Source organism: Oncorhynchus clarkii, chromosome 10 (genome assembly GCF_045791955.1).
Source record: "Oncorhynchus clarkii lewisi isolate Uvic-CL-2024 chromosome 10, UVic_Ocla_1.0, whole genome shotgun sequence".
Classification (NCBI taxonomy): Eukaryota; Metazoa; Chordata; class Actinopteri; order Salmoniformes; family Salmonidae; genus Oncorhynchus; species Oncorhynchus clarkii.
The window spans coordinates 44806817-44829218 of NC_092156.1; the positions used below are offsets into that span (position 1 = coordinate 44806817).

Sequence of the window (22402 nt, forward strand, 5' to 3'; positions counted from 1 at the left end):
ACAGAGCCCTGACCTCAACCCCATCGAGCACCTTTGGGATGAATTGGAAAGCAGACTGCGAGCCAGGCCTAATCGACCATTACCAGCGCCCGATTTCACTTATTATCTTGTGGCTGAATGGAAGCAAGTCCGACGCAGCAATGTTCCAACATCTAGTAGAAAGCCTTCCCAGAAGAGTGTAGGCTGTTATAGCAGCAAAGGGGGGACCAACTCCATTTTAATGCCCGTGATTTTGGATTGAGATGTTCAACGAGCAGGAGTCCACATACTTCTGGTCATGTAGTGTTGGTCATGTGGTGTATCTACAGAAGTATGACAGATACTGCTTGTGTTGCCTGTATGAGTGTTTGTTTAATAGCCTATTGATTCCATGAGTAGCAAGCCTCATTCAATAACTACATGTTGGATAAACAATTGAACAACTTTGACTGTTTTTAGTCTTTACTATGCTGTAGTAAAGGCTTAATGTTTTCATTAAACCAGCCTCTCTGGTATTTATCATTAATTGAATGTTGTTACACTGTTCTAAAGTGTCTGAAAAATGTATATTTATAATAATAACAACCCTCCATTTTACTTGATCTTATTGTTATGATTAAAATGATTATTATGATCATCATTATAATAATAAGTGATGCCGTTATCATTATATAGGCTACTGCATCAATCAATCATTCATTCGTTCATGCCATCACACAGCATACGAGTCATTCATGATGTGAAATGCAACCAAGCATTTTAGTTGTCAAATAAAATGACAAAGTGACCATTGAATAATTAGCATAAACAATAAATAGGCCTAAACGGTTCCATTTCGGGAATTGCATTCGCGAGTGATTGCGACTGTTTTTAGTCGGTGCTTTAATGAAGGCTTTACAACAACAACAAAAAACATAAAAAAGTTACAACAGACTCTCTGCTACACTGTGTTGTTTACATTGTTCAAAATGGTCAGAGAGATTGTTATTGTCATCTAACAGCACCTGAGCAACCACAACATGGACAGCGTGATAAATACTGTTGATGTTCTGTGGTGGTCGCTGCTGCAGCAGAGAGAGAGAGACTTTCACAGTAAGAAGTTCACTCTACCTAACATCTACAATATCAATAAATATTTGAAGTACAGTTTTAGGACAAAAAAATATGTGTTTGCTGGGATGTACATCAGTCCAAATGAAAGATACTCAGCCTATGTTAGCTATAAGAATTCTTTAGAGTCGAAAATAAGTCAAAGTTGTCCAAAAGGAAGCAGTCACAATGGAAACAATTGACATCATAGAGATATATAGAGGACTCATCTTTGTATCTGTGCTACTATGGCGTCTGTGACAGCACGAGCAGGCAGCGCCATTGAGGCTATTTCCAACTACTCTACCAACTGAGCTACAGAAGACCACCATGTGGGTAGTGGACAAGTACACACTTCAGGAAAAAGTGTAGAGAATTGAGATGCATAGCCAGCAGAGGGGGCTCCAACCAGCCCAAACATTGACATCTATTTGACCAAACCATAGATGTCTATAATGTGCTATATATACTGTGTTCTTCTGTACTGTGCTCTACTCTACTGTATTATACTGTATAGAGTGAGGCAGGTAGCCTAGCAGTTAACAGCATTGGGCCAGTAAAGGAAATCCCCGAGCCGACTAGGTTAAAAAATATGCCGATGTGCCCTTGAGCAAGGCACTTAACACGAATCGCTCCTGTATGTCGCTCTGGATAAGAGCTTCTGCTAAATGACTCAAATGTAAATGTGCTGTACTGTACTCGAGTTTACTCTACTTGAGTTTCTTACAATTGAAGAAAGGGTCCCTGGACTATTGCCTTGACCTTGTCATGGTTTCAACTCACTGCGTCTGGATCTGGATCTTGGGACCAATGTCCTGGTATTAATCTTGGTCTTGGCTCCAAACCATAGGCAAGCCAATTTGAAGAAGACAAAGCTCTCTGATCATTGGCTGATCACTCCCAACCCATAGGAATCCCCACCCAGTTGACTACTTTCAAATGATGGAAACCCTCAATGGCAATAGCTATACTTAAACGAGTTGTACCCATACAGAATCCTCTATTTATGATTGACACTTGACACCGAAACGCCTGTTATTTTTGCCAAAATAATGATAGGTGTTTAAACATCTGACAACATAATTGATTAGATGCATAAGTCATTTAATCAATCAACAGGTTTCAGATTCATACAGTCAACACTGAACATTTTACAGAGAACAATAGAGAGGATGTTTATCTTACTTCAATTGTAAGGTTTAGAAAATCAGGTTAGAAGTCATGTTTTTACAATTTTGTTCATTTGGTATGCAAATACAATTTATTAAATGAATCTGTAATAGGTTCATCAAAATGATCACTACTGTGCATTATTATCTCTTTATTGCAACTTTGTCACAGTTTCAGTAGTTTCACAGTTTCAGTTTCACACATTTAGTGGGGTGGTAAGCAATTCAGGTAAAATGTCAAATATGCAACACAAATTATGTGTGTGTGTATTATATGACATGTGTTGGAAGACTTGTGCTGGAAGTTTGGGAGGAATAGGTCATAAATAACTTCGAACACCCAATGTGCACCACTTCTGTTCAATGACCCATATGCACAGACACGAGCACACACATGTATACACACCCAGATGATATTTTCGTTGTCGAAGGGATACCAGGCACCTTCCTCTCTGATCTATACAGAATCGTCTATTTCTATCACTCGACATCCTTTTCCTGTCCTTCTCTCCCTCGGTGCGTTCTCTCTCGGGAAACATGCATTCACATCCGTCTATGCTTCTGTGACCGACGTTCACAGTGTGCCAGTGTGCCTCAGTCTATCTGTGTGCTGGATTTATTTTTGTGTACTCTGACGTGACGTGATATGATATGTGATATATTATAATCCGCCTTTTCCTGGACTTATTTGTGATCCAGTAGGCAGGAGGGGAGAGTCAAGGACCGTGAAAAAAACAATCGCAAACCGTATCAAAGTTGCTTGAGAGAAAGATCATTAGGACTTCACTGAGAATGTCTACGATGTCACATTTGGACCTTTGCGATATTGACGTCAGCGAAACATCCTCAGCCCAGTTGAATTGTCCTACACTCCCTGTCCACGGGGCCTAAGGGGACTTGATGTCTCTTCTTTCTTTTCTTTTTCTTTTTACTTCTCTGTATATGCTGCTCGTATCAAACGCCCCTCCGTGGGACTGTCTGGTTAGTATAGATTTAGGCTGGATTAGATTATCACTGATTCAGGTTGTGGTCTTGCCGATAATGCGCCACCTGCATTTGTGTTGTTCGGGACAAATCAAATCCAATAACCTTTGATTGGTCCCGTACACATATTTTGTAGATGTTATTGCGGGGTTATAGTCAAACGCGTATGTTTCTAGCTCCAACAGTGCAGGGTCTTACCTAACAATAGAAAACGATTACACGCCAATCGCACAAAAATAATAAAAGAAAGGTATGAAGAAAGATATAAATATCAGAACGAGCAATGTCAGAGTGGGGAATATAAATACATATGTAGGTGATGGTGTACAGTATGTAGACATTATGGACAGTATATGAATAGAAAAGGTGTGTACAGCAGTAGTTAAAGTGCATTCGGAAAGTATTCAGACCCCTTCCCTTTTTCCACATTTTGTTACTTTACAGCCTTATTCTAAAATTGATTGAGTACATTTTTCTCCCTCATCAATCTACACACAACACCCCAAAAATGACAAAGCGAAAAGTAGGTTTTTAGAATTCTTTGCAAAAGTATTACAAATAAAAAGTATTCAGACCCGTTGCTATGAGACTCAGTATTGAGCTCAGGTGCATCCTGTTTCCATTGCTCACCCGTGAGATGTTTCTACAACTTGGAGTCCACCTGTGGTAAATTCAATTGATTGGACATGATTTGGAAAGGCACACACCTGTCTATATAAGGTCCCTCATTGACAGTGCATGTCAGAGCAAAAACCAAGCCATGAGGTCGAAGGAATTGTCCGTAGAGCTCCGAGACAGGATTGTGTCGAGGCACAGAACTGGTGAAGGGTACCAAAAAATGTCTGCAGCATTGAAGGTCCCCAAGAACACAGTGGCCTTCATCATTCTTAAATGGAAGAAGTTTGGAACCACCAAGACTCTTCTTAGAGCTGGCCGCCCAGCCAAACTGAGCAATCGGGGGAGGAGGGCCTTGGTCAAAGAGGTGACCAAGAACCTGATGATCACTCTGACAGAGCTCCAGAGTTCTTCTGTGGCGATGGGAGACCTTCCAGAAGGACAACCTTCTCCGCAGCACTCCACCAATCAGAGGTCTTTATGGTAGAGTGGCCAGACGGAAGCCACTCCTCAGTAAAAGGCACATGACAGCCCACTTGGAGTTTGCCAAAAGGCACTTAAAGGACTCTCAGACCATGAGCAACAAGGTTCTCTGGTCTGATGAAACCAAGATTGAACTCTTTGGCCTGAATGCCAAGCGTCATGTCAGGAGGAAACCTGGCACCATCCCTACGGTGAAGCATGGTGGTGGCAGCATCATGCTGTAGGAATGTTTTTCAGCGGCAGGGACTGGGAGACTAGTCGGGATTGAGGGAAAGATGAATGGAGAAAAGTACAGAGAGATTCTTGATGAAAACCTGCTCCAGAGCACCCAGAACCTCAGACTTGGGTGAAGGTTCACCTTCCAACAGGACAACGACCCTAAGAAAACAGCCAAGACAATGCAGGATTGGCTTCGGGACAAGTCTCTGAATGTCCTTGAGTGGCCTAGTCAGAGCGCGGACTTGAACCCGATCGAGTATCTTTGGAGAGACCTGAAAATAGCTTTGCAACAATGCTCTCCATACAACCTGACAGAACTTGAGAGGATCTGCAGAATGGGTGAATCTCCCCAAATACAGGTGTGCCAAGCTTGTAGCATCATTTCCAAGACTCGAGGCTGTAATCACTGCCAAAGGTGCTTCAACAAAGTACTGAGTAAAGGGTCTGAATACGTATGTAAATGTAATATTTCAGTTTTAGATTTTTTTTATACATTTGCAAAAGTATATTTAAAAAAATGTTATTTGCTTTGTCATTATGGGGTATTGTGTGTAGATTGATGAGGAACACATTTTTTCAAATACATTTTAGAATCAGGCTGTAACGTAACAACATGTGGAAAAGCACCGTATTTAGGATGAGCCTTGACTAGAATACAGCATATGCAAATGAAGTGGGTAAACAATATGTAAACTTTCTTAAATTGACCAGTGTTCAATGATGATTTACAGTGACTTCTGAAAATATTCACACCCCTTGACTTACAGCCTCAGTTCAAAATTGACTAAATAAAAACAATTCTCACCCATCTTCACACAATAACAACATAACGACAAATTGAAAACATGTTTTTAAACATTTGTGCACATTTCTTGAAAATGAAATACAGAAATATATAATTTACATAAGTATTCACACCCTAATCAATTCTTTGTATAAGCATCTTTGGCAGCAATTACAGTCTGTCTGGATCTGGTCTCTAAGAGCTTTCTAAACCTGGATTGTACAACATTTGCCCATTATTCTTTTCAATATTCTTCAAGCTCTGTCACATTTGTTGTTGATCATTGCTAGACATCCATTTTCAGGTCATGTCATTGATTTTCAAGTAGATTTAAGTCAGATTTTCAAGTAGATTTAAGTTTTCCTCTTGGACTTTGCCAGTGCTTAACTCCATTCCATTTAATTTTTATCCTGAAAAACTCCCCAGGCCCTAAACGATTACAAGCATATCCATAACATGATGCAGACACCACTATGCTTGAAAATATGGAGAGTGGTACTTAGTAATGTGTTGTATTGGATTTGCCCCAAACATAACACGTTGTGTTCGGGACAAAAAGTTAATTGCTTTGCCACATTTTTTGCAGTTTTACTGCAAACAAGATGCATGTTTTGGGATATTTTTATTCTGTACAAGCTTCCTTCTTTTCACTCTGTCAATTAGGTTACCATTGTGGAGTAACTAAAATCAGTAACTACATCCATCCAGTAACTACATCCATTTTCTCCTATCACAGCCATTCGACTCTCTAACTGTTTTAAAGTGACCATTGGCCTCGTGAAATTCATGACTGGTTTCTATCCTCTCCGGAAACTGAATTAGGAAGGACGCGTGTGATTTTGTAGTGACTGGGTGTATTGATACACCATCCAAAGTGTAATTAATAACTTCATCATGCTCAAAGGGATATTCAATGTCTGCTTTTCATCGACCAATAGGTGCCCTTCTTTATGAAGCATTGGAAAACCTCCTTGGTCTTTGTCATTGAATCTGTGTTTGAAATTCACTGATCGACTGAGGGACCTTATAGATAATTGTATGTGTGGGGTACAGAGATGATTTAGTCATTAAAAAAAATACGTTAAACATGCAACTTATGTGAGTATGTGAGTTGTTAAGCACATTTTTACTTCTGAACTTGTTTAGGCTTGCCATAATGAAGGGGTTGAATACTTATTGACTCAAGACATTTCAGCTTTACTTTATTATATATATAATAAAGTAAAGCTGAAATGTCTTGAGTATATATATATGAAGAAAATCAAGGGGTGTGAATACTTTCTGAGGGCACCAGTCTCTATGGTGCAGGGTTGAGCACCGGGTGATACCTGGCTAGTAACAGTAACTGAAGTTCAGGGCAGTGTCCTGGGCGGAGTCCTGCTAGTAATGATTATTTAACAGTCTTTTGGCCTGGAGATAGAAGCTGTTTTTCAGTCTCTCGGTCCCAGCTTTGATGCACCTGTTCTGTCGCTGCCTTCAAGATGGTAGCGGGGTGGACAGGCCGTGGCTCGGGTGGCTAAGGTCCTTGATGATCTTCTTGGCCTTCCTGTGACACCGGGGGCACAAAGTTGTGCAGGTGCGAGGTTACTGCACCTGCACCACTTTGGAATACTGCCCTACTTTGTTGCCTCCACTTTGAGACTGTAATATCCGTTATCACGGTCTCATTTGCCCCCTCATGTGTTAAGAAAGAGGAACAGCAACTCAATTTCTGCACTGGAGAAACTGAATTGACTTCAGGCGAAATGTTCCGTTTGTTGACATCAAAAACAATATTTATTTTAAAATGGATAACTCCGGTCCTAGTTGCTGATTGGACGAGGAGAGATCAAGCCGTTATACAGTTTTGAATCTGGAATGCTACACCCCATGGCAGGAATAATGATGGTGACTGCAGGTTTTTTGTGTTTTTATTGAATATTGTTTTTGCACAAAACCTGATTGCATTTCCACGTCCATGTCCCGATTCCATTCTTGTTTCTCGCCTTCTTATCGCCTGGCTGTCCCTCTCTTTCCTACCACTCTGCCGTGTTTGAACAAACAATACTAACCCCCTTCTATTCCAGTTGAATAATTGTATAATCCTTCCTTTGTTTACTTACGTCACTCCTCCTCCTCCTGGTTTGGGGTTGGGCACTTCTCTCTGTATGTTCACCTGCCTACCACTCTGCAATATAACCTCTCAGTGTATTGCCTTAATATTACTCACCTCCCATTTATACTATTTTATCCCGACTCGCTTTCTTTGCTGTGCTAATACCGATTCCTCTCAGTTCACCCCCTTCCTTGTTTCTTACTTCCTCACCAGTAGTTACCCCTCCTCTTTACCCTTTACCCTCCTCTGTTGTTTTGCAGCCGGTGTTGATGTCGTCAGGCCACAATCCTATGTACACCTCTGCTGTTTCCACACTGGTAAGAGCACAGCACCTCCTGATGCTCACAGCACTTCTGTTCTGTCCTCAACATCATCATCATCATCGCAGTGGCTTTCTTTACATCTTTACTTGTCATGTATTGTGACATCATTTTGAGTCCTACAAGTCGAGCTTGGTTGTATTATCGCAGTTTATCACAGTCTGTTGCAATAATGAGGTCATCTTTCGCTGTGGTCATAGTGCTCATCTGTGACATGTGAGCAGGAGTTAGAATACTAGAATGTACATTAACCTTGAGATGAGGGTCCAGAGGTCAGCCATGTTGGGCAGGGAGTTATTCAACCATGGTTTGCCAGCGCTGTGTTAAGATATTGTGTAAAACCATGACTGTGAAGAATGTATCTGCACTGTATGTATGTTAATTAGCTAGCCAGACAGTTTTGAGGGAATGATTCCATTCATTTTTCACATTAACTGCCAGTATGCAAACATTCCATTTCAACAATGAAGTCAATCCACAACCAAACACTGGCTGGAATCAGTTGATGATAGGACTTAAACAAGTTGTGAATGCAAAAAGTACTGCTATTGTATCAGATAATAGCACTGACAGCTTTTCCAAGAAAAATACATCTCTTTACATATATTTTAGAGTCTATTCATACAGAAAATTGTTATAAAACCTGTATAAACTGTATTTATAATTATATTACTCTATTTTAGGTTGACTATACTTGCATTACACAATTTCTGATAAATCATATGCCGTACTTTTATTTTCCTGCATAAGTAAAAGCAGGAAATGCATCCCCTATGCCTCTACTGTCATTCATTAAATTAGACTGGTTTTGGATTTCTCCCTGACCAAGATGTCTGCCATTTTTACCCCATTATGGAACTTTGTGGGCATATGCCATATCCCCTCTAGTAATGTAATAGGATCTCTATTGTATGTGATGTGGTCATAATGTGGTCATGCTCATACAGAACCATCATCTGGACTGGTCGTTCTCACATTGCAGATGATGTTTTTTGCTACAGAGCGATGTTACATCTTCTGCAGTATCCACTTAGCTAATGTCTGTGTATTTTTTATGTGTGAAGTTTCACTCTGTTCTGAATCCAGGTGAAAAACGTGTGATAAGCTCCTAATATTGTTATTTTGTGGTGAAAAGCAGGTTCTGACTAGAGGGAGTACAGCTACGACCGGAAGTGACGTTTTCGTAGCAGGTTAGGGTAATTTACTCAGCAGGTTAGGATAATTCACGTGGCAGGTTAGGAGACTTAGGAGAAGGTTGAGAAAATGTTTAGGGTTAGTTAAAGCTCTCCTAACCTGCTACGAAAAGTAACTTCCAGTCATCTTTCGGCCAGGGCAGCAAGGATTGACTGTGGCCAGGAGGGGGCAGTGTTTAACTGTGGAATTATCATCTATTTTTTTATAACCTTGAAAAGGTGACCATGCTGCATAAACAGTGATGCATATGTTTAATGATGAGTTGAGTTGTGATGAGTTGTTGTGAACAAATTGAAGTTGCTGTTGGACCATTATTCTGGCATTGAGGCGTTCAGTTACTGTTCGATTGAACGTTAGAATTGGCAAAACAAGTTACCTAAGAGTTACCTTAGCGACTTTGATGATGCCAGACTAGACATTATATGGTAAACGTAAGGTGGCAAGTTGGAATCTAATCACGGACAACTTTAGCATTTTAGCTAATTGCCAAATGTTCAACTACTTACTACTTTTGAGCTACTTTGCAACTACCTAGCATGTTAGCTAACCCTTCCCTCTAGCCCTAACCCTAGCCCTAAACTCAACCCTTTAACCAAACCCCTAAACTTAACGCTAACCTTAAACCTAACCCTTAACCCTAACCTCTAGCCTAGCTAACATTAGCCACCTAGCTAGAATTCGTAACATATCATATAAAAAGTTTGATGGCCATCCATAAATTAATACATACCATACAAAACGTAACATATCATACTAAATGGAGTGTCTTGGATTTACATACAAAATAATATGAAATGCTTGGAGACCAGCTCGGGCACGCCGGTTCCAGTAGCTCAGAAATGGCCGGCGGCCTGTGCTTTTCACGCACGATAGTGTCTAGAGTTTTCCAGAGAATGGTACAACAAACAAAAAACATTGAGCAGTCCTACAGCTCGTTGTAGAGAGGTCGAAAGAGAATGGCAGGAATTGTGCAAGCGAACGGGCAGGCCACAATCAGGCAAATAACGGCGCAGTACAACAGTGGCGTGCAGAACGGCATCTCGAAACACACAACTAATCGGTCCTTGTCACGGATGGGCTATTGCAGCAGACAACCACACCGGGTTCCAGTCCAATCAGCAAAAAACAAGAAGTAGAGGCTCCAGTGTGCACGCGATCACCAACACAGGACAATTGAGGAGTAGAAAAATATTGCCTGGTCTGACGAGTCCCAGTTCCTGTTGCGTCATGCTGACGGCAGAGTCAGGATTTGGCGTCCATGGCCCCATCCTGCCAGGTGTCAACGGTACAGGCTGGTAGTGGTGGTGTAATGGTGTGGGGAACGTTAAGTCCCTTAATAACAATTGAGCAATGTTTCCATGCCCGAATAATTCAGTCTGTTCTGGGGCAAAGAGGGGTCCGACCTGGTACTAGATGGTGTACATAATAAACTGGCCACTGAGTGTATATGCAGCTCATTAGAAATGTAGAAGGCAGGAAGGGTGAGGAGGGAGTGAGGAAAAAAAGGTTTTAACACATTTATCCCCATATGGCGTGTGTGTGTGTGTGTGTGTGTGTGTGTGTGTGTGTGTGTGTGTGTGTGTGTGTGTGTGTGTGTGTGTGTGTGTGTGTGTGTGTGTGTGTGTGTGTGTGTGTGTGTGTGTGTGTGTGTGTGTGTGTGTGTGTGTGTGTGTGTCTGTCAATATGGGTTGGGGTGTGATGCTGCATTGTGTAGAGTGCGCCTTAGGGATTCACCTCCCCAGACAGTCAGCAGTGATCCAATAAATTCTATCTCCCCCAACAAACGTACACCCGCACCCACACACTCTTGCCTCTGCATTGACAGGAAGACATTGATGTAGTTTTATAGGCAGATGGCAGCAGTTGTGGTGTCGTTGGCTGCTAGGTGCTTAAATGTGCTCAGTTTGCAAACAACACTGAGGACTCCTGCCCTATTCTGCACTGTTCTTATGCTTTATGGGTAGGATCGCCTCAGGAAGCACTGCAGTGGGTTGGCATGGCAACAGGAGATGGCCCTGCCCTTACAAAAAAAAATAACGGGAAAAAAAAACACGTGGTTTTTGGACACGTGAACATATCGCAAAAAAAATGTTATTCTCCTCACAAGTGAAAGGTGGTGTTAACACGTGAACTCTAAATGTAATACGTGTGAAAATATGGTTACACGTCAAATTTAAGATCAACATGTCAAACCGCAAATTTGACGTGTTTTTGTAAGGATGCTGGCTTAACCCTCCTCCTCAGTTATGGAGATGACGGCACCAGCGTCACGGTGCTTTGGCTTGGAGCCCTTAAGACTGTTTTCAGCCTGAGATCTAAATCAGGTCTGAATTAGGTCTAAATTAGACCTGTTTATGATAGGGCCTTCTGACAGGAATTGGACGGATTGGCTTTCAGCGCCAATCCAATGGGGTGTTTTTGTTTTATTAACCCTTTAGACATGATTATATTGATCCCTATTACCCAATACTACTCCCCCCATCCACTGCACTACACTGAACATTAGCCTACTTTACTCACTACACTATACTGTTCTATCATTCAACTGCTCCCCCGCCCTCTGCTCAGCATCCTCCCTCTCTCCCTCGCCTCCCATGTACTGTATGCTATTAGAGTTCAGTCGTTTGACCCTCAGATTAACTGCCATGTTTGGGTTACAGTAAAGTAACCCAGTCATTTATTTCTGCAGGAATTCAATTAAAAATGTTCTCTAGTGTATTCCACCGGGGCCCTGCATTCTCCCTATTCCCTGCCTCTCTCCTCCCCTCCCTCTTTCTCTCTGCACTCCTCTCTGTATCTGAATTGGATATTCATTTTCTCCATCTTCCTTACTTTTCTTTAATAAATGTTTAACGGCGTTCCTGCAGCTCCAATGTAATTACTGTGCAGGAGCAGCTCGGGTCTACTGGGGAGGGGAGAGGAGAGAGCAGAGGAAGGCAAAGACGATGCGCGCTAGAAGAGGAGAGAATCGTCAGCATTAGATAGAGGAGAGGGGGGATCGTAGTGGGAGGGAGAGTAGAGAGTAGAGTGGGCCCTGTAATTGGAAGTGAGAGAAAATGAGGTAAGAGGGGGAGAAAGGTATTGTATTTACCAAAGTGAGGCTGTCAGCTCTGCATGTTCTTACATAACTCTTGTGTGTGTGTGCTTGTGTGTGTGAACGTGTGCACTTGTGCATATATACTGAGTGTACAAGACATTAGAAACACCTTCTTAACCTTCCACTCTACAAGGTGTCAAAAGCGTTTCGCAGGGATGTTGGCCCATGTTGACTCCAATGCTTCCCACAGTTGTGTCAAGTTGTCTGGATGTCTGTTGAGTGTGAAAAACCCAGCAGCGTTGCAGTTCTTGACTCATTCCGGTGAAGCCTGGCACCTACTACCGTACCCCGATCAAAGGCCCTTAAATCCTTTGTCTTGCCCACTCACCCTCTGAATGGCACACACACACAATGACTATGTCAGCTTTGCATGTCCTTACATAACTCCCATGTGTACTGTGTGAGTGTGTGCGCTTGTGTGTGTGTGTGTGTGTGCACTTATGCATTTACTTAGTGCTCCATCTCTGTCTTGTGTTGCTGTCCATGTTGCTTACTTTATTGACTGCAGCAGAGTGTGGAGGAAGTGTGGAGGGAAGGGGAGGACACAGACATAGAGAGAGAGAGAGAGAGAGAATATTGAATTAAACGTTAAAGATGTGACAGCCCTGTAGAGTCGGACAAGCTTGGAAGTGGAGCACTGTCAAACTCAGCTCAGACAGACAGACAGACTGGCGCTGCCTGCTAGAGAGGACTAGCTCATCGGAAGGCTGCATGTCGGCCGTACATACTGCACTGCATTGGGATAACACTGTGTAAATCGCTAGGATGATCGAGTGGGTTGCTACTATGCCATGTTTAGTTGATGAGTGGTGCAGATTGTGCTTTGAGCAGACCACGGGGATATTAAACATGTATGACCAATCATATTGCAGTGTGTTTCACTTTAGATTAGAATGTCAATTTAGGTTTATCACCGCTTGTGCCATAGTCCCCACCCCAACCCCAGTTCTACCCTCTTCAAACATCGACACCACTAACACAATCAACACCCATCCCCCGCCATCATAATTGCCATAAAACTTTCCCACTTCCCCTTCCCCGGGGTGGGAGGGGGTGCAGCAGCCGCTGCAGCAGCATAAACTGTATCTCAGTGAGCACAGGACAAGGGTAAAGAGACAGGGGATATTCGCTCAGGAGAGAGAAACTACAGCGGGCTGTTGTAAAGCGGAGGATGGAGCTCGAAGGGAGACACCGGTCGCGCTCCTCAGAATAAAGAATAACCCGTTTTAGATCAGAACGAGATATCCAGATGACGAATGTGTTTTTAGCTTGTTTTCCCAAATTAGATGCAGCCATATTCAGTTCGATCTGAATGGCAAATACGTAGCCCGGTCGTAGGCTTGGCTATTTTGACAGCTGTTCAAAATAGCGCTATTGCTCATATTTGAACAGTAGGTTAATTATCAGACCGACAGGTAGGCTATACAATCCCACCCAAACCGCCGTGTTGAGGATTCCTCTAATGACCGACTCCACACTTGGATTACACAGCAGAGCAGGGGGTGGAAGGAACATTGTCGCCGGAGTCCAAACTCTATTCCGCCTCTCCAGAGTTATTTTGGTACCCAGACCGGGACTGTGGTACCCCCGGATTTAAAAGTGTTTGTCTGGCTTTGAATGTAAAGCTATCTGCCTTCCCAGCCCAATGCTTGATATCAGGGGTATTGTTGACATTTTTGTCTTTCTATTGTTGAAGTAGGCTGGCCTAATTCTGCATTAGTTGAAAGTGCATGTTTAGTATGAGGTTATTTTAAAAGTATTTTTCACTTACATCGAGATATTCCCAGGCTATACCGATATTCCTAGTAATGTTGTCATGTGGCAGACAAACTGCCTTGATATAATATGGGTTTATGAATTTGTCATGTTTTTTTGAGAGGAAACGCCCCTTGAGAGCACCTCCTCTCTTCTCTCTCTGCCACCCACTTATCCGGCTCGTCCATCATTTTGGGAGGTGAACGGTGTTTGTTAGGATCCCCACGGCGGCTCAGTGTTCAGCACTCAGGCAGGATGTTCGTCTCCGTGTGGTATGCCAAAAAAATGGGCCGGCGGTTCATCAACAACGTCCGGAAAGCCAAGAAGCATCCGCATCATATAATGGTAGGCACCAATTAGAAGTGGTTGTTGACTGACTGGTCTGATGATAGATTTGTCAGATACAGCTATGTCATGTTGATATTTGGTATGGTTTCGGTGGTTCCCTATAGATTTTGAAAATGGGAATGTATCTGATGTTATCTAAATGAAAAATGGAGATTTGTGTTGTTTCTATGGAAATAGATATGATAGATCGGTTTGTGTATTGTAATATTGAACATAGACATCCATTTAAATTTGTGCTGCACCTTGAGTGAAGGCTTATTCCGAAGCATCTCTAGATAAACTGCTTTATGGAGTCAAAAAACTGAATTGGTATGGTCATATGGTCCATGTCTGTTCCAGCACTTGTAAGTCTGACTCTCATCAAAAGCTTTGTTTGGTTACCAGTTTATCAGGATGGTCAACTCTCTGTCCAGAATGTTAAATGGAAATGCTTATGCTGGCCAGATAGGGAGAAATTACAAACTCTATTTCTTGAGTGAGACTTTTCTCAATTCAGTGGATGGTTTCTTTCATGGATTCGTTAAACATTTGCTAATATTGGCACTTACAAACATAACGCTTGGATTTCTGGATTGAGGATATAGCAGCCACACATTTGGCCTCTGAGAAATGCGTGAATCACAGACCCAATAATGTGGTAAAATCTTCCTTTGTGGCTCCTCTTTGTACGATGTAGCGTAGCCCGTGTCTGTGTATGTGTGGGAGTATATTGTGCTCAAAACTCTCTGACCAAATCCTTTGAGTCCCTTCTGTTGTAACAAAGTGATGCTACGCATTTGTCATTTACAGCTTCAGTATGCAGGGAAAGTGTAGGAGGCCCTTATCTCGCTCTCGCTCTCCCTCTCTCTTAAACACAAACACATGCAGCATTACACACATGTGGCACACCCTATGGCTTTTCTGTGGGAGTGCATTTGAGGTTTTAATAAAGAATGGTGTGTGAGATATCAAATATAATGGTATTTGTCACATGTGCCTAATAGAACAGGTGTAGACTTTACTGTGAAATGCTTGCTTATTAGCCCTTCCCAACGATGCAGAGTATATAAAAAAAATCAAATATAGCAACAAGAATGAAGCTATATACAGGGAGTACCAGTACCAGATCAATGTGCAGGGTACAAGGTATTTGAGGTAGATATGTACATAAAGGCAGAGTAATGTGATTAGATAAGAATACAAATACAAATAAAGACCAGAGTAGCAGCTGTGTGTGTGTGTGCGTGTGCGTGCGCGTGCGTGTGCGTGCGTGCGTGCGTGCGTGCGTGAATGTGTGTGGGTTTTGTGTGTATAGTGCGTATATACTGTATATTATTGTGAGTGTGCATAGAGTCAGTGCAATATAGGGTCAATGCAGATACTCCGGGTAACCATTTAATGAACAATTTAATGGTCTTATGGCTATTTAGAAGTCTTATGGCTTGGGGATAGAAGCTTACTCCGGTATCGTTTGCTGGAAGGTAGCAAAGTGAACAGTGGCTCGGGCGGCTGAAGTCTTTGACAATGTTTCAGGCCTTCCTCTGACACCGCCTGATATAGAGGTCCTGGGAGACAGGGAGGTTGGCCCAGTGATGTACTGGGCCGTCCGCCCCACCCTCTGTAGCGTTTTGTGGTCGAGGGCGATGCATTTGCCATACCAAGCAGTGATGCAGGCTTGCAGCCAGTCAAGATGCTCTCGATGGTGCAGCTGTATATGACAAACCTTTTCAGCCTCCTGAGGGGTATGAGGAGACTGTGTGGATGTGGGTGGACTATGTTAAGTCCTTAGTGATGTGGATGCCAAGAAACTTGAAGCTCTTGGCCTGCTCCACTACAGCCCCGTAGATGTGGATGGGGGCATACTCTCCTCTATTTCTCCTGTAGTCCTTGATCAGCTCCTTGGTTTTACTGACATTGAGGGAGAAGTTGTTGTCCTGGCACCACACTGCCAAGTCTCTGACCTCCTTCCTGTAGGCTGTCTCATTACTGTCAGTGATCTATCAACATCGTGTAGTCAGCAAACTTGATCTATTGGGTCATGCAATCGTGGGTGAACAGGGAGTTCAGGAGGGGACTAAGCACACACCCCTGAGGGGCCCCCCTGTTGAGGGTCAGCGTGGCGGAGGTGTTGTTGCCTACCCTCCCCACCTGGGGCTGCCCATCAGGACCGCCAGGATCCAGTTGCAGAGGGAGTTGTTCAGTCCCAGGATCCTGAGCTTTGTGATGAGCTTTGAGGGGACTATGGTGTTGAGCTGTTGTCTATGAATAGCATTCTCACATAGTTATTTCCCCTCTTGTCCAGGTGGGAGAGGGCAGTGTAAAGTGCAATTGAGATTGCGTCATCTGTGGATCTGTTGGGGCGGTATGTGAATTGGAGTGGGTCCAGGGTGTCTGGGATGATGGTGTTGATGGCCAGCCTTTCAAAGCACTTCATAATTAAAGATGTGAGTGCTACACGGCGATAGTTCTTTCGGCAGGTAACCTTGGAGTTCTTGGGAACAGGGACAATTGTGGTCAGTTTGAAACATGTTGGGATTACCGACTTGGACAATGGGGGATTTAAATTGCCCATGAAGACACTTGCCAGCTGGTCTGCGCATGCTCTGAGAACGCACCCTGGTGTTCTGTCTGGCGAGTGTTAACCTGTTTAAAAGTTTAACTCACATCGGCTACGCAGAGCGAGATCGCACAGTCATCCGGAACAACAGGGGCTTTCATGCAGGACTTTGTTGTTTTCCTCAAAGTGAGCATAAATGGCATTTAGATCGTTTGGGAGTTCTGCATCACTGGGAATCTCATGGCTGGGTTTCCCTTTGTAATTCGTTATCCTTTGTAATTCGTTGTCTGCAAGCCCTGCCATATTCTACAGATGTATGCTGATATGCTGGTGTGTGAATGATGTCCCATCCAGATAAACCCCTGTAACATCCCCATTGCATGCACAGGGACACATGCGCACACACTGTTCACGCACGCACGCACTCACACACACACACACACACACACACACACACACACACACACACACACACACACACACACACGTATGGATCTGCTGCCATTGCCTCCCTTCCCCCACATATACAGTATCTCTCCCTCCTTCGTCCCCCCTCCTTTCCTCTCCTCCTGTCCTTCCTTCATTGGAGCTGTGCTGCCTTCAGGTCAGGGCCAGTCTGGAGTGTGCTGGCCTTTTCTGTTCCTGTCTCTGCTCCTGGTATCGCTCCCTATCTCACTCAGCATCTGTTTACCCCGCTTTCTCCCTTAAACAGAGTACACATTTAGACACAGCAGCTACAGAAATAGAAACCAATCTGTAGTTGCCTGACTGACTGCGCAATCAGTGCTGTTTTGGAAGATTAAAACACTCCAATAAAAATGTCTGATTGTTGCTACTCACGCGAGTCCCTTTATGTCTCTAGATTGCAATATGAAGGGTGAAGCAGTGAAAGAGGAAGCAGTCAAACGACCAGAGGATTGTGATTGATGTTATGGGTGATAGTGTAGGTGTGGGTAGTGGGTATGTGTGTGTTAGTAGATCTTGTTGGCATAGCTTTTAGGTTAATTGTGGTTAATGTTGTCCTGACTGACTGAAGCCATTTGATAAGCTGCTTTGTGTTCTGCCAGATGAATTGTTGAGTGTATATCGGGGGCACGCTGTTATGACACTTCTTGTGTTAACTTGCGTGGACACGCATTGCTTATAACACAGCATGCAACATACAGCTATCCTACTCGACATATGTTAGGCTTTTTCTTTCCTGAAAATGAAGTCTGACAGAGGCTAGGGCCTGTTACCTGAATTAGCCTGTAAGATCCCTATTATAGGTATGTCTTATGTGTCTTCATTTGAAACAACACATATTCATTTTCTCTAAAAGCTCTGTAGTCTTGAAGACACTATCTGCTGACAGCATTGTTCTGAAATTTTTCTTGACTGTTTCCAACTGCTACATTGGCATACACTAAATATTACAAAAGTATGTGGGAACGCCTTCAAATTAGTGGATTAGACTATTTCAGCCACACCCGTTGCTGACCGGTTTATGAAATCGAGCAACAACGGCTCGAAGTGGTAGACCACACAAGCTCACAGAACGGGACCGCCGAGTGCTGAAGCGCGTAGCGCATACAAATCCTCTGTCCTCGGTTGCGACACTCACCACCGAGTTCCAAACTCCCTCTGGAAGCAACGTCAGCACAAGAGCCAAGCGTCGGCTGGAGTGGTGTAAATCTCGCCGCCTTTGGACTCTGTAGCAGTGGAAACGCAAACCATCTGGCAGTCCGGCGGACTAATCTGGGTTTGGCTGATGCCAGGAGAACGCTACCTATCCCAATGCATAGTGCCCACTGTAAAGTTTGGTGGAGGAGGAATAATTGTCTGTTTTTCATGGTTCGGGCTAGGCCCCTTAGTTCCAGTGAAGGGAAATCTTAACGCTAGAGCATGCAATAACATTCTAGACAATTCTTTGCTTCCAACTTTGTGGCAACAGTTTGGGGAAGGCCCTTCCCTGTTTCAGCATAATAAGGCCCCCGTGCACAAAGCAAGGTCCATACAGAAATGGTTTCTCGAGATCGGTGTGGAAGAACCTGGCCTGCACAAAACCCTGACCTGATCCTGTAGTGTATAGTGTTTTAAAAAGGATCTTTCTGCTTCCTGCTGCCAGTACAGACATGCTCTCTAGTGCCAATTGATCCGGAGGAGAGGGATGATAGATTTGTGGCTGGAGCAGAAACAAAATGAAGGCTTTGTTTAAGGTGTAGCAGCCATCGATCGCTTTCTTAATGAACACACAAAAAGTACCACTCCACCGCTCCGTTTATTCTACCTTCCCTCCCAGCTCTCTCTCGTTCATTCTCTCTCGCTCTCATTCTCTCTCTCCCACCACTGTCTTTCTCTGTGCTCCCCTGTTGAGGCCTGGTGAAAGCCTGCTGGTCAGCATATTTAGGCTAGCTGTGCATTCATATTTCAGCACTCTCTGAGGCCCGACTCCGATTTGATGTTAAAACATTTCAACTCTAGGGAGGTAGTGATCTTGTGGGGCTATTTTCAGTTGTCTGCCGGTGAACTACCTTTAACCTCTGCCTCTCCAGCAGACTGATTGACATAACACTGGCTGTCACTCCTCATCACCTAAACCTGCACACTGGAGCCATCCCTCCTCCTCTTCCATAGGAGCATGTGTATACGTCAACAGTACACTCAGCCAAATGCACCCTTGCAAGCACACACATCCACTATCTATCTCAATCAGATAACAAACAAAACAGGCAGGCAGGCAGGCAGACAGGCAGAAAGGCAGACAGGCAGACAGGCAGACAGGCAGACAGGCAGACAGACAGACAGCATCAATAAATGAACCACCTTACTTTAGGAAACAAATATATTTGCATGTTGATGTATATAGGGCTCGAGCTCTCTCTTTTTCTGTCTCTCTCTCTCTCTCTCTCTTCTCAATGGCTCCAGGGTATCGTGAGTCTAGAAATCAAGCAATTACATCACGCTCCTTCAGCCCCTTATCTGTCCTCGCAGTCACACTCCCCTCCATGGCTCTCCATCCTTTCTCATGGCTCTCAGCGTTTTTGTCATTTGCCCTCACCCCTTGTCCTCTGGTGATTACTGCTGCTTGTTTAGACCCTGTCAGCGGAGTGTGCTGGTGTAGTGGGCAGTAATACATGTGCATATACTGTGTCGATGATTTTCTACATCCCTCACGTGCAACTCGTAATAAGGCTAAGCAATTAGCCTATTGAAATGTTTCTCTAACTCTATAAAGATAATTAGCCACATGCAGGAGGCTTGAATGGTTTCACATTTTTTTATTTTTTTTATTTTATTTTATTTTATTTATTTAACCTTTATTTAACCAGGCAAGTCAGTTAAGAACAAATTCTTATTTTCAATGACAGCCTAGGAACAGTGGGTTAACTGCCTGTTCAGGGGCAGAATGACAGATTTGTACCTTGTCAGGCATACATGTTAATGTAGGAAACACTGACATTAACAAAGCCTTATTCGAGGCATATAGATTCTAAGGTTAACTTACAAGGCAGAGCATTGACAAAGAGATGCTTACTAGGCCAGAGGCCTAGGAGCCTAGCAAATGAGAATTGATCATCAACTTTCCTCTATGGCTGGAAACAGGGTAAGAGAGAGAACGAAGGCATTTGATTACATTTATAACATCTGAAGGTGTATCACAATTCCAGTGAGTCAGGCGTTTACATACACTAAGTTGACTGTGCCTTTTAACAGGTTGGAAAAGTCCAGAAAACGATGTCATGGCTTTAGAAGCTTCTGAAAAGGCTAATTGACATCATTTGGGTCAATTGGAGGTGTATCTGTGGATGTATTTCAAGGCCTACCTTCAAACGCAGTGCCTCTTTGCTTGACATCATGGGAAAATCAAAAGAAATCAAAAGAAAAGAAATCAGCCAAGACCACAAGTCTGGTTCAACCTTGGGATCAATTTCCAAACGCCTGAATGTAACCCGTTGATCTGCACAAACAATAGTACGCAAGTATAAACACATAAACGTATCTATATCCACAGTAAAACGAGCCCTATATCGACATAGTAAAGAAAAGAGGTAAGTTAGGAAAGAAGCTGAGGTAGGAAAATGACGTGGATGTATTGAAACAACATCTCAAGACATCAGTCAGGAAGATAAAGCTTGGTTGAAAATAGGTCTTCCAAATGGACAATGACCCCAAACATACTTCCAAAGTTGTGGCAATATGGCTTAAGGACAACAAAGTCAAGGTATTGAAGTGGCCATCACAAAGCCCTGATCTCAGTCCTTTATAACATTTGTGGGCAGAACTGGAAAAGCGTGTGCGAGCAAGGAGGCCTACAAACCTGACTCAGTTACACCAGTTCTGTCAGGACGAATGGGCCAAAATTCACCCAATCTATTGTGGGAAGCTTGTGGAAGGCTACCCGAAACATTTGACCCAAGTTAAACAATTTAAAGGCAATGCTACCAAATACTAATTGAGTGTATGTAAACTTCTGACCCACTGGGAATGTGATGAAAGAAATAAAAGCTGAAATAAATCATTCTCTCTACTATTATTCTGACATTTCACGTTCTTAAAATAAAGTGGTGATCCTAACTTGACCTAAGACTGTCAGGAGTTTAAATGTATTTGGCTAAGGTGTATGTGAACTTCCGACTTCAACTGTAGATCGCATCAGAGTTATCCTCAGTGGTCAAGTTTCAGAGAGATACCAGACATGGATAATATAGTATTATTCTATCACATTCAAGAGTCAGTCCTCTGAATACTGTAACAGAGAGAAACATTTCGGCCCCTCATAGTGGGGAAGGGCTGACTAGTCCTTTGTCGTTGTCCTCTGCCTTCCAACTCCAGGTGTCAGAGGGCACATACATTAGGGCCGAGCCTATACTGGGTTGGATCTTATCATGCATTCCTATGGGGAGGATAGTGTAATATCAGGATCAATATTCTGGTTGGCTGTGATTTTTATCCAGAGGTTCAAGTTAGTGGCTAGGGTCAAGGTTTGTGGTTTGATATCGGAGAAGGGGAGACAGGTTATGCCAGGGGGTTCCGTTTATCAGTGAAGGTTTAGGGGTGGCCCGGGAATTAGAGAGGAGGATAGGGTAACCGCCTCTAAGGCACGGAGATGGGAAAGCTGAGTAGGTGGCATAGAAATGGAAGTGGGCGACTGCTAAATCCACTGAATCCTGGCAACTCCAGCCTCCCACTCCCTGACAAAGCACAAGGAGGGAGTCGCCTGTCAAAACCCCCTGCAGGAGAAATGTGTGCACTGGGGGTTGTGCACTGACTGCAAAGTGTATGTTGCTTAGCCTAGATAGAGTGCCTATAGAAAATCTACACCCCCTTGAACGTTTTTCACATTTTGCAGCCTTAAAAATTGTATCTAAAAAGGGATTCAATTCCTTTTTGTCCCCTACATATACAGTGGGGCAAAAAAGTATTTAGTCAGCCACCAATAAAAAGACGAGAGAGGCCTGTAATTTTCATCATAGGTACACTTCAACTATGACAGACAAAATGAGAAAAAAAATCCAGAAAATCACATTGTAGGATTTTTAATGAATTTATTTGCAAATTATGGTGGAAAATAAGTATTTGGTCACCTACAAACAAGCAAGATTTCTGGCTCTCACAGACCTGTAACTTCTTCTTTAAGAGGCTCCTCTGTCCTCCACTCGTTACCTGTATTAATGGCAACTGTTTGAACTTGTTATCAGTATAAAAGACACCTGTCCACAACCTCAAACAGTCACACTCCAAACTCCACTATG

At 43.2% G+C, this 22402-nt stretch overlaps 1 protein-coding gene across 3 annotated transcripts in view; it reads left to right on the plus strand.

Moving 5' to 3' along the window:
- The window catches only part of LOC139418559 (disks large homolog 4-like), a 60201-nt gene that overhangs the window by 10340 nt on the left and 27459 nt on the right, over nt 1–22402 (plus strand). The window contains exon 3 of one of the 3 annotated variants that reach the window (XM_071168119.1): nt 7678–7734. The exons of 1 other annotated variant lie outside the window; for it this stretch is intronic. In XM_071168119.1, coding sequence (XP_071024220.1) covers nt 7678–7734 — 57 coding nt within the window. Of the gene's footprint in view, nt 1–7677; nt 7735–13185; nt 14129–22402 lie in introns of those variants that run through there. One more of the 3 variants, XM_071168121.1, reaches the window with a different exon arrangement.